Genomic DNA, 13,256 nt, shown 5'->3' with positions numbered 1-13,256 from the left:
CATCTTTTCTATTTTGAATTTGAGTTTAGGAACGTTGTACTATAAAGAGGGATGCGGATGGATTGCTTAGGGATGCAAAGGTGTTTCAATGAGATGCTAACCAAAACTTTGAGAGACACAAAGCACTCACGGACACAACCCTTAACCTTAAATTTCCGGTCCCTGTTGGAAGTTCCGACACTGTGATGGAAGTTCCGACAGGCGTTGGAAGTTTTCAGAAAGTTCCGATAGGGACTCTCTGTTTGCCTAGTTGATCCCTGTCGGAAGTTCCGCCACTGTGTCGGAAATTCCAACAGGCGTTCTCTGTCCAGTTGGGGTGTCCTTGTCGGAAGTTCCGACACTGTGTTGGAAGTTCCGACAGGTACATTACCAGCACAGTAACAGCTAGTTTTTGGGGGCTGGGTATAAATACCCCTCTACCCCCTCCTTCATTTGCTACTAACCTAACTCGAGACAAACACCCCCAAGCATTGATTCCTCACTTCCTCACTCCCCTTTGAGCCAAATCCTTGAGTCCTTGAGCTAGGGTTTGAGTGAGAGTGAGATTGAGAAGGTGTGTGACTTGAGGGTTGAATTGAAGTCCGAGAAGTTCATCTCAAGAAGCATCTGAAGCATCTCCGACTCCGATTCATGTTCTTTACTCTTCAAGCTTGCTTCTAGATGGCTAGGTGTCGCCCATTGGGCCCCGTCTTTGTGTGGTGCGCCCGGGAGTGTTTGTATTACCCAATCCTTTGTGGATTCAATAGTAAGTGACTCAATCTTCCTTTGTGGTTGATTGAGGGAGGTAAAGGGTTAGTGAGGACCCAACTCTTTGTGAGCTCCTCAATGGAGACATAGCTCTCTTAGTGAGAGTGAACTCCGGTAACAAATCTTTGTCTCACTTGTTGTTGAATTCTTTACTATCTTGTGCCCTAGAAGTTTGTTTGTATCCGATCTCCTTATTTGTGTAGTTCCTAGCTTGGTCATCACCTGGAGTAGCCTCTACACTTTATTTACAATACTTTGATTCAAATAGAATTGGAAGAATCAGCTTTCATTTTGAATTTCGCTCTCTTTCTATCCTGTCGGAAGTTCCAGTACAGTACCGGAAGTTCCGACGTGTCGAAAGTTCCGGCACTACGTCGGAAGTTCTGACAGTTCTAATACCGCTACGAGTTTTTCTGGAAAAATTTGAAGTATGCCTATTCACCCCCCCCCTCTAGGCATCACAAGACCCTTTCAGAACTAGACCTAAGTGTTATCGTGAGTGGATGTGAACCATGCCCAACACTTTCCCTTTCGCACATTGTCACTAAACGAGGGTACTCAACTATTAGATGATAAGAACACGTCATGATGATCGTTCTTGGTAAGCAAACAAGCAACCCAAAGTAGCTGGTCAACCATTACATGAAAAAGCATCATCAAGATATGATAGATAACAAACAGATCTTAAACAAGAGGTTCAACGATTACAAATCAAGATTTCCATACAACCCCAAGGACAAATAGAGACTTTACTCCATGATCTTACACAAGTCGACACAATTCTAGGTACGGGGCAGGAAAGCCCTAGGCCGATCGGCCTGGGCACCTCCAAGCCGATCAGCTTGGGAGGTTTCTCCCTCTTCTGGTGCTCCACTTTATGGCGGCGATGGATGGTGTTTACATGGTATTTTCTCCTCTCTCTCCAACTCTTCTTTAAGTAATCCATAAGAGGGTATTTATAGTCTCTAATAGGCGGTGTCTCTGGGTCATTTGTCGATAGAAAAACCTAGAGACGTTGTGGACGTCACGCTGAAGAAACGAGAGGCTGACCGGGCCCAAGAATGGGCCAGGCCGATTGGTCTGGGCCCTTTCTAGCTCTCCTAGTCCTCTCCTTCCTCATGCTGGATTCTCTCGATGACCCATGTCCAAATATCCATTAAGCTCTTTATTAAGCTCTTTATGTAAACCCCATTGATTATGTCGTATTTCCTATCATAATGCAGTATACTCCAAAATACAACACGTATAATGGATTATTTCAAGTGCCAAGTGGCGGGTTAGTATAAGATTAAGCATGAAAATATTAGTTAAATAGCACTAAAAGTGTGTCAATAATGAGCGTCAATAACCCCTAATTTTATGGAGTGGAAGAGAGAAACAAGAACAAAAGTGATATTCCGTAGCCTTTAAATCTATCCATTATCCATATCTCCAAACATGGATGTGCTAAAGTTTAGCTAGCCAAAGTTTAACTTGTGGTGACGATTAATCTAGTACATCCAAATATGGCCATAATCGTAAAATGAATTACCTTCACAAACTATCGACGAAGGATATGGTTGGATCCAAGTGCTAATGGGTGCTATTGGTTTGTGAAAAGATCAAAAGGGGGGGAGAGAAAGGGAAAGGTGAGGAGATAAAGGAGCAAAAGTGACATTTATGAATTTTAAGTCTATCCATTAGCCATGTCTTGAAAAGAGAGTGCTAATGGGTGGAAGCGCTCAACTTGAGATGGGCTAAACTTTAGCATTTACTAAACTTTAGCAATAGCACATTCAAGTAGATTTGAAGTCCAATTTTCATTTCGATTAGACTTTTAACCCATGTGATGGTATGTCAGGTGTGGGATGGTAAATTGAAGGGAAAATTGTTTCATTAGCACTGAAGGAACGTCGATTCCGAAAAATACTATCAAAAAGCTCCGTCAAGTAAAATACCGCTAAAATAATCATCCGTCACCCAGAAATTCCGTCATTTTGGCAGCTAATGTCGTAAACCCCATCTAGAAAATCTGCCTGGAAAAGGAAAAACGAGGCGCTATCGCCTCGCCGTCCACTCCACGCGCCGCCCAAGCTCCAACCGTCGCTCTAGCAAAGACACAACCTTTACCTGCTGGAGTTCATGGACGGGGGCGCCCAGCACGTCATGCCGGCCTGCGGCCATGGCATCAACGCGCGCTGCATCCAGAGTTGGCACGCACCGGCCGTGGAGCTGCTGCATTGCTGCCAGCAGAAGCTGCACAGGCAGCCGCCCATCAAAACTTGATTGACTATGTACTTGATCTATGGTTGTGTACTTGATTTAATTTAGTATGTACGGAGTATAGAACAAAACTTGATTGAGGAATTTCATCATGGATTCAAGCTGAAGTACCGGGAGCGATCCCCACCGAGAGTAGATGCCGCGCCCGGCCATGGAGGAGATGGAGGCTATTGCGGCAGTTCTGGCCACCGTGAAGGCGCAGAGGGCCCTCCTCTTGCTGCTGCTGGTGGTCGGAATGGTGAAACTGGAAGAGAGGGAGCTCGAGGCGCGGGGCGTCGTTCATCCACAGAAGGAGGCCGCGCACACTGGCCCGCCGCCGCTCGCGTCGAGCTACAGGCCGTCGATGTCCTCATCGAGCTCCGATCCACGACCTAGACGAGACGAGGCGCAGGCGCGCCACCGCCAGGCTCGGTCGGACCTCTGCCGTCGCCTCGGGCTCGCACCACCAGCTGGGATCCCGCCCCTGCCCGGGGCTCCGTTGATCTGCGCGAGCGGACTCCACCTGCTCAGATCCGCCTACGCCGGAGCTCAGGCAAGGAGGTGAGGGGAATTTCTGCAGGCGCGTAGCGTGGGAAGGAGAAGGTGAGGAGCTGCACAAGTTTCACACCGTCAGTTTCGAACGAATGCTATTTCTAGATAACGGATCAATCTTTATTTTACGTGACGCATATCTTTCGATGGTATTTTTTGAAACGATGTTCTTTCGATACTTCGATACTGTAGAACCAATTTTTCCTAAATTGAACCTGTGTTGCGCTATCGTTCATTTTTTATTTTGCTTTTTTTTCAAAGTAGTATGAAAAATAATTGATTTTTTAAAAAATATTTAGATAAATTTGTCAAAAGTATTTTTTAGAAAAAATCATTTAACTTGTTTACGCTGTTTAATTTAATGCCCCACAGGCAACAGCTGACATTGCACACAGTCTAGGCTAAAGCCCTCGTTGCAACCATGCTGATTGGAGTGGAAAACATGGACTTCGGATGTGTTTGGCATGCCTATGGAGCTGAACTCCAGCAATTCCAACCAATTTTCCAGCCAAACACCTTAGATCCAAAACTTCATAGAGCTATAGTGCAAATGGGGGTGGAGTTTTGGAGCACCTCTTTTGCAGCTCTAAAACCACCCAATATGAACCTCCTCGTGGAGTTGGTGGGTAATTACCAACCAATACCACTGGTTAAAAAAATGGTTCGTTTCTTTTCTCCCGAGCCCCCTTGCCATGACTCCCTCCCGTGCACGTGTCTTCCTTCCCCGCCGCCGGCCGCCATCTTCTTGCCCCGTCGCCCGTCAACGCACTGCCGAGTGGCCCTTCTTGCTGCCCCTCCCTCCGCCGTCCACCATCCGCTACTGCCTCGCCTTCTGCTCGCCCCGCTGCGGACCCTGCCGTCCCGCCGTCCGCCCACCTCGCCGCACGCCTCGGCCGTCCACCTCGCTATCCCGCCATCCACGCCCACCCCACCGTCCGCCCACCCCGCCGGTATGAGCGCGCCCTGCTAGCCCGCCGCCCCCATCTTGCCTGAGCGGGGCTCCTCCACCGCCGGACCAGGCCGCCACCCTGAGACACGCCTCCCGCGCATCCGCACCCCTTCCCCCACCATCGACCGCCCGACCCCTGCCATCCCATCATTCGCACCCCTACCCGCGCCTTCTGAGGAAAAAGAAGATGGGGATAGAGAGGATGACAAGTGGGGTCTGAATTGGGAGGCAACAATGGCAATCCACACTGAAATCAATCTCTTTTTGGAGCTGAGAGCACTCTTCTGGCCAAACACTCCATCTAGACCGCTCCAACTCCACCCAGAGTTGGAGCCATGTCAAATGGGGCCTTTATGGAGAGTAAGTTGGGGTCAAATGGAGTTTTCTTTAAAGAAAAATATTTTGCATCTTATAGGCCTGGGCCTGGCCCAACCCATGTACGCATTCATGCACCAGGTCGACTCTCTCTCTCCTCTATTGGACTGTGCCCACCCGGCCCATGTCCAAGCATAAAGTGGTGGCCTCTCATTCAAATGCGAACTACGAAAAGCCCACCCTATCCTCCTCCCCTAGTCCCTCTGTTGTACCCTGCACCGGAAGCCCACCCTATCCTCCTCCCCTAGTCCCTCTGTTGTACCCCGCACCGGCGGCCGGCGCCTCCAACCAGCCGGCTCTCCCGCTGCCGCCGTGAAGCTCACACTCTCACACACCACCATCGCCCCCACGCACCGCGGCTACACCCACCGCAGATTCACCCCACGCTCCGCCCGCCCTTGTATATCCAGCCGGTTTCAAGCGAGCGCGCGCCCCGTGGCCCAGCACGCACGCTTGGTGCTCGACGGATTGCCAGAACCCCACGTCACCTGGCGCTCCGCCCTCGCCTACGGCACAGAGCACGTCTTTGAATCAGATTCAAGGGGCATGAGGTTTGTGGTGACGAAAGTGTGTGGTGGTGGAGGAAAAGCGCGGGCGGGTGTGCTCCACATAGGTGGTGGCATCGAGACGCCGGCGCTGCTGCTGTCCACGCGCAAAGGACTGCCGTCATTCGTGTCCTGCGACCTCCTAGCCTCACTTCCCCTCCCGGACTCCCTCCTCCTCCATGTCTGCCCAACCCACTTGTAAGTCAAGTCTCCATCCTGGCATTCTCCAATTCGACACTGCATGCGCACTTGTTCGACAGAATGCTGTGGAAGAAGCTGTGCCTATCACCTGGGACATGTAGAGTCTGATCACCGTTCTTTTATTTTTGCAGTATAGAGGGCCCTCCAATGAAGACAATATCAAACATTGGCGGTTTGCACCGCATGCTGGGTTTGCCTGATCACATTCTTGTAGCTGCGGCAGGTGATTCTATCGAGAGTCTGCCATCAAGCGAAGCCACCAACAAATTCGGTGCCTCCTTTGATACACCTTCTGGCCGTAGACTGGTTGATATCTCTACTCCTTCATTTTCAACTTTGGGTGCACATTTTAGCGTACATCTAGATTCAATCTTGTTATACTCTTTCAGGTCAAACCATCTGACTATATGGAGTTAGTTTCCTGCATGAAGCCTAATCTATGGGCCAGTTTGGCGGATGAGGTACCTGCTTGGGTGACTGAGAAACGGAACAAAACCTCTGTTGACAGGACATTGCGGTGGCTTGATGCATGTATTGCTTTGGATGCGGTATGATGTTAAGCTATTTTTCAGCTGAATTGTTTCACATGACTTCATTATATGAGCCCAAAAAAAGATAACCTAGTGATGCTTCTGGAATTGTTATCAAGTTAACGGGGCCTAAGGGGCATTTCACTAATTTTAGATGCCTCTTATCCAAGCTTATAAAGTTTAAATTGTGGCACAATTTTTTTACTTATGGGATTATCATTATCAACCCCAGGCAAGCCTTTTGTTGTTGATTATTTTTTCAACTTACTACTTTTCAGGCTGCTGGAGCAAATAGTTTTGGTTTTATTGTCGGAGGATCTAGCATAGAACAACGAAGGCTATGCGCCACTGAAGTGGCAAAGCGGAATGTTTCAGGTTATCTTTTATTTATTTTTTATATTTAACTCTCTGGGGGAAGAATGGAAACTGTCCTAATTTAGGAATTGTTTTGATAATGCTGTTTTTGTTAATCAGAAAAAAACATACTACAATCTTTGTACTGATGTTTTTTGTTGCCAAGTTTGATGCAGGCTTTTGGATTGGTGGATTTGGCCTTGGAGATGATATTGAAGAGCGCTGCAGTTTACTCAATGCAGTAACAGTGAGAAACTAATTCGTGATATATTTACGATTTTTTTTATATCTTTGTGCAAAGGTTTCCTGCTTTTCATTTCTCTTTTAACTGCAAAAGAATCCAAGAATAAACTAAATGTGAATCTTCTGTAAAATGGAAGTCTGCCTACACGAAGAAAGCAGTATTGCATTCATATCCAGTACGACCAAATTGTTTTAACCATCTACATCTTAACATTGACCACACAGTATACTATATTGTTTGGTTGTCATGCTGAAATAGAAGAGTTCAGCTTTGATATGAAATGTCATAACATCCACGTTCAAACAATTTATGGATTTTTACTTTTTAATGGTTGTATTCTGCATCTGTACTATTACTTTGTGAAGACTTAAAGAATTTACCTCCTGCCCTTACCTAGCCTTAGATTGTGATCAAAGACACTTTTTAGATGTAGTTTTTCTTGTTGAGAAGTGTTCTTTCTTTCTTTTTTATGTATCCTGGCTTTAACCATTTGGCTTTTCCTTCCAGGATTGTTTGCCACCAGAAAAACCTCGGCTTGTGTCTAGGCTTGGTCTTCCAGGTGCCTGTGATGTAACTTGTCTTTTAGCTTTGGATTTTCTTATATAATTTCCACAGGACCATGACTTAAACATTTGCTTTGTTTTCTTTATCATCTCATTAGTGACTTTGTACATTCTAGCTTCATCCCCATAATTCACAAATCACAAGCTAGAGCTGTGCTGATAAAATTATCCAGATATTAGCCTATCATATGCCTGTAGAATATCCTGAATAGGATGCTGAGCACTGGTTGTTTATGGAGCTAATCTTTGCTTTCTTATAAGAAAAGCTTCATCTAGACCTTGACAATTTTGAAAATCTTACACCCTGATTTTTTTCTATTAGAAAAATATTTTTATAATGTCTTTTTGACACTTGAGTACCTTGTATGTATTCCAGAGGAGGTCTTGGAGGGTGTAGCTGCCGGTATCGACCTTTTTGACTCCACGTATGCACATTCATGTTTGTGCTATAGCATTAATTCATCAGTATGCTAAAAGAATTTGATTTTTCATACTTCGGAAATGACAGGTATATTTACCAACTTACTATGGGTGGTTTCGCACTGATCTTCCCTGTTGACATGGTTGGGAGAGAGATGCAGAATGGTCTGTTCAACAATGATGGTGGAGATTCAACAAAGATTAACCTGCGTGCAACTACATATCGGTAGGTGACCTTGTCAATGGAAATAACAACTTCTACCAAAACATACACCTCATATTTGAGCAGATGTGTGAATTTAGTCGTATACTTGTATGCCTGTGCACTTTAACAGTTATAAACAAAATTACAACTAAAGTGCCTCAGCTGTTTGTTGGGAATGTAAACTTTTGTTGGTAACAGTATGAAAGTGCTTTTGTTGTGTAGTAGACAAATGCTAATTGAGTGTTTTGATCAAGGAATGTTTTTAATTTTTCTCTGGCGATTTCATGTTAGCTGCATTTAAGCTTGGGGACAAGTGATACCCAATTCACCCAGAACAACGAAAAACCGCTGAATTTCCAAACTATGGCCACTATGGTTGATTAGCTCTGCTTAGTGCCTTAGTGCTCGTTTTGACAAAGAGAGATTTGCATACAACCTTGATCATGATTTTTACATGTTTGATTTTAATATATCGTCACTTGAAAAGATAAAATATATTTAAATTGGTTTCGCAGCTAAAGTTGAAATGATGACCGCACAAGATGAAGTGTGGTAATTAGAAGGATGCGGAACAATCCAAATTAAAATTCATTTTTGTACAGATATTGAAGAATTTTTACACCTTAAATATTGAATCTGTTGGTTACTGTAATGATTATAGAGGATGTTCATCCCAATTGTAGGTACCATTTTTGTAAAGATACTCTGTATCGAACAATCTTTACATCAAAATGTTGGATCTGTTGACTTTCTGTTATGTGATTCATATTGTTTGTTATGTCTGTCCCTGCAGGAAAGATACGTCGCGGCTGGTTGATAGCTGTAGCTGCTTCACGTGCCAGAATCACACTCGTGCTTACCTGAATCATTTGCTCAATGTCCATGAGATGCTGGCTCAGATTCTTCTGGAGATGTAAGCAAAGTTGGATTCCCAGTCATGCATTTCAGTAGGGTACTAACATAGAGTGCGTGATTTCTGATCTTCTGTTTATTCTGCAGACACAATACCCATCATTACCTTCGTTTTTTCCGTTCCATACGGGAAGCAATCAATGTTGGAGAGTTTGATGTATTTCGGCAGCAGTTTGTTAAGAAGAGACGTGCCCATATCACCGCTGCTGTTCTGTAGGCGTGATCAAGGGTTTATCGGGCTGTGCTCACAAGACTGACCGATCATGTAATCAGATTTATGTACACCTGAATATTTACTAGTCAACTCCAATGTCAATCGTCCTCAAATCTGAAAAGATTGTCTAGGAATAATTAAGATTTCCCGGAGAACACGGAAGCAGATGTTAAACATAGAGTGTTCAATGGCTGCTGAATCATCTCTTTTGGATAAATTTCCAGGAACCTTGATTTGAATTCAATTGGCTTGTTGGGGCTGAATATTCTTAGGTTTATGACGATGCGTGAAGTTTTTCTGATGAACATCAGAGCTGCTGTAGTAGACTGCCTTTTTTTTCAAGACGAGGCTCAACCTCACTTCCATTCATACAAACAAACGGAAATTATAAAGTTCCACGATACAAGAAAGCTACAGGAAAAAGACACCCCGGGGGTGTACTCTTCCTGTTCCTGGGGCACAAGTTCTCAATCATAAAGGCGAAGGGTTCACATATGCAACAAGGCACACGAAGCCCCCATTTTAAAAAAGAGTCCTTATCATAAAAAGAAGATTTTTGACACCATCTCCCATGGTTCATGGAGGAGTGTGGGGTAGCCATCTTGTAAAGGTTAATTGCCCTCCCATGCACTGGATCCTCATGGTTCATAGAGCACTGGGAATTCTTGGACTTCAATCAACTTCTCATTGGAAAGTTCATAGAGCACTGGGAATTGAGTGCAAAGGGACTCCGCACCCATCGAGGAATTCTCCCAAAAGAGAGTGCATTGCCCATTTTTCGCTTCAGTTCTTCTACCACTTCAAGAGATCGCTCCATGGCGGTTAGTGGAGAGTAACTCCACAGTGGGGAATCATCCAACGTGTGTTTCACAGTGCTTACCGCATCATTTTTCAAGTATTTGGCCTTGCCTTCTTCTTTTTTTTTTTTTGCCAAATGCTTCTTCCGTTGCTATTCTCTACCACAACTTGAATAAAGAAGACTGAAATTCATTTTCCTTATATATGCCTAAAGCCCTAAACTCCTTTTATTCTTACTTACAAAATGACTTCCCAGTTTTCATCTAAGGTCCTGTTTGTATCCCACCAACTAAATATGACTAAGCTTAGCTGAGAATCTGTTTGAATCCCAATAACTACTCCTCCCGTTCCAAATTATAAGTCATTCCAACTTTCTTGGAAAGTCAAAGTATTTCAAGTTTGACCAAATTTATACAATAAAGTACTAACATTTCCAAATAAGTAACATTAGTTTCTTCATTAAATATATTTTTATAGTACATCTATTCGGTGCCATAAATCTTTGTGATCCTCTCTATAATTTTGATCAAACATAAAATAGTTTGACTCTCCAAGAAAGTTGACTTATAATTTGGAATGGAGGCACCCAGCTCGACAGCCGGAGTTTAGCTGATGGGATCCAAATAAGACCTAACTAGATGATATTTCTTCTTCGGCCCCCACCTGCCGGAGGAAGGTTCACAAAACCAACACCTTAGAAGCAGAATGAGATTATTTGTTTATGACATTACTCCACGTTGCATTATATTGATATTGGTTGCAGATATGCTTCTTGTCCTTTTTCTGGCAACTGACTGATCTGATTGCCCGTTGGAACATTTAACACCTGCCTTGCCACGCGTGCGGCCTTGAAACATTGGGCGCATCACCTCGCTGCTCCAGAGGATTGGCGTCCGCACCAGATGCACGCACCAGCTCCGGCGAGATTCACAGTGGGCGCCGCCACCTGCAGAGACGGCTGATGAGCTACCGCAGCTTCCGTGGCGAGCCCGGAGACGGCGAGAGATCAGCTGCCGCGGCAACGTTTGCTGAGGCATTGGTTGTTGCACGGTGGGCCTCTCTGGTCACTAATCAGCCTGCGACACCAAACACCACTAGCGACTTATCATCTTGGCTAAATTTTTGGATCCACAGCAAAAGCGCGCTAGCACAGTAGGAAAAAGGCTACCCATAGTCAACCACATCTGCGATTTAGCCATTCTTTTTTTTTGCCGTAAGTAACACAATTTGGGTTTGTCACAGATTGCCTTATGTATTTGGAGATGCAAATCTCATTTTCTTTTACTTTGATTCCTATGCAGCAAGCTGATGTCCATTGCACGGTTCCTCTCCAAAATTCAAAGTATCTTTTTTCCATTCTGTGAATTTATGTTTACTTACCTTACCTGCTGTGCTGCTGTAGTGGTGTCACTGAATTGTATTTGCCCATAATTTGAGTAGTCGTGTTACGGAGGATAGCCTATTTAGGAATAGGTAAAGGTAGCATGACTAATCTGTAACCTTTGGACATCTCTGTTACATATTAAGTTGCATATCTATATCTTAAATTTTATCAAATTGCATTGCTGATTCTAATTTTCTTCCCACATTTTCCTGCAATAAGGACTAAAATGTGATAGGCATACCTGAACGAAATGCATGCAGATTTGCAGACCAGTGTTGGCCTATCAACCTTATAAACATTCCAGGTACATCATATCCCTTTAGTCACATGAGAAGTCTTGCAATATATACTTTCTTTTGCTAAATTATATTTTATAGGAATATCATTGTTAAAGATGAATGACCACCTTCCGTTTTCTCTCACTTATCTTGCTTGGCATTGGCTGAATGTTTGGAAACAGGTGGTCATATCTTCAATGCTTTTTCACGTGTTATACGGTTAGGGTGAGTGCTTCCATGTTTCCTAATCCAAATGATTCAACTCAAATGCTGTCACTAAGATAAGAGATCATGCCAATACCACTGTTGTCAATTCAATAACTTATTATTTTTTATGCACTTGATAACGTAATCATTGTGATTTTAAGCAACAAAGTACCAGTGTCAAGTTAGCAACTGAATATATTTCAACTAGCTTTACTCCTGCACTTCTGCCTTAGGCCTTGGAATATGACTGAGGATGGAAGATGGATCAAGAGCCTACATTACATAGTTTAGTGTTTGTTTCCTCCCCTGCATCACTGAAATATCAAAAGGTTCTGTAGTTCAAGAGAGCTGAATTCGTGTTATTACTTAATTACCACTACGTTAGTACGTGTGTGAAGCAACCTATCATACTGTGAGAACACACAGCACGGAAGCAAATTTAAGTTGTGTATTGTTGAACCAGGTTTATATCCAATGTTGTTGGGGTGGGACTACTATGGAAATCCATATTTGGTAGTACTCCAATTGCATAAATTGGAGTACCGTAGTAGTAATTTGATCCCTGCTTATTTGATTCTGTTCCATTAGTTAGGTATGTGTGAAGTTCATCTGTGCGTTGCTGCAAGTTTTATCGAAGGTAATTAATGGTCCTAAGTTCTAATTGCATAAATTTTAGTGACCCCTTTTAAATTATGTAATATTTTTTTCAGAATGTATGAAGGTTTGTAGTCAGTTTAATTTGTTGTTACTAAAAAGTGTTCTAATTTCTGCTCAGGCTCCTTGCAGATTCTGCTCTAACTTGCGTTGACTCCTCACCGGAAGTCATGTACTTCCTGCTTTGTGCATATCCTTTTTTGCTTGCAATGAAATTGTTGATGTACAGGAAATGCATTCGCAGTAAAATTTTCTGGTTACGCCATCTGTTAAGATTGAAGGTTTGACGAGGCTGTAACCAGCTGTACATACGAGAGAAAAACTACCATTAGTGTTCAATACGTACAGATTGTTGTCTCTTATTATACAGCATACTACTTTCGTTCAACAAAGAGTGTCCCAGATCAAATTATTCTATATTTGACCAAATTTATATAAGTATTGTTTAAGAATTAGTACTTAATATAAGTATGACTTCTCTTAGGCCTGTTTGGATACCCCTTCTAAAGTTTAGCACCTGTCACATCAGATGTTTGGATGCTAATTGGGCCTATTAAACATAGGCTAATTAGAAAACTAATTGCACAGGTGGAGTCTAATTCGCGAGACGAATCTATTAAGCCTAATTAGACCATGATTTGACAATATGGTGCTACAGTAACCATTTGCTAATGATGGATTAATTAGGTTTAATAGATTCATCTCGCGAATTAGCAAAGGATTCTGCAATTAGTTTTATAATTAGCTCATGTTTAGTCCTCCTAATGAGCATCGGAACATCCGATGTGACACTGCTAAAGTTTAGCACTTAGTATAAGGGGTTGTTTGGATACGAGGTGCTAAACTTTAACAGTGTTACATCAGGTGTTCAGATGCTAATAAG

The 13,256-nt window shown here is 43.5% G+C and overlaps 1 protein-coding gene across 1 annotated transcript; it reads left to right on the top strand.

The window, feature by feature from the left end:
• Nucleotides 1-5,056: 5,056 nt before the first annotated feature.
• Nucleotides 5,057-9,317, top strand: LOC101777157 (queuine tRNA-ribosyltransferase accessory subunit 2). The gene is made up of 10 exons (XM_004983350.4): nucleotides 5,057-5,607; nucleotides 5,742-5,916; nucleotides 6,000-6,158; nucleotides 6,419-6,515; nucleotides 6,671-6,741; nucleotides 7,246-7,297; nucleotides 7,678-7,726; nucleotides 7,810-7,947; nucleotides 8,720-8,839; nucleotides 8,926-9,317. The coding sequence occupies exons 1-10, from the start codon at nucleotides 5,411-5,413 to the stop codon at nucleotides 9,053-9,055; spliced, it is 1,188 nt and encodes a 395-aa protein (XP_004983407.1). The 5' UTR covers nucleotides 5,057-5,410; the 3' UTR covers nucleotides 9,056-9,317.
• The last annotated feature ends 3,939 nt before the right edge of the window (nucleotides 9,318-13,256 follow it).

This window comes from Setaria italica, chromosome IX (assembly GCF_000263155.2).
Source record: "Setaria italica strain Yugu1 chromosome IX, Setaria_italica_v2.0, whole genome shotgun sequence".
NCBI classification, from domain to species: domain Eukaryota; kingdom Viridiplantae; phylum Streptophyta; class Magnoliopsida; order Poales; family Poaceae; genus Setaria; species Setaria italica.
This window is presented reverse-complemented; position numbering and strand designations above follow the sequence as displayed.

Coding starts and splice junctions, on each gene's coding strand:
- LOC101777157 (XM_004983350.4), top strand. CDS start 5,411: ATGAGGTTTGTGGTGACGAAAGTGTGTGGTGGTGGAGGAAAAGCGCGG. Junction 7,298..7,677: donor GTCTAGGCTTGGTCTTCCAG/GTGCCTGTGATG, acceptor TATGTATTCCAG/AGGAGGTCTTGGAGGGTGTA. Junction 8,840..8,925: donor GCTCAGATTCTTCTGGAGAT/GTAAGCAAAGTT, acceptor TTTATTCTGCAG/ACACAATACCCATCATTACC.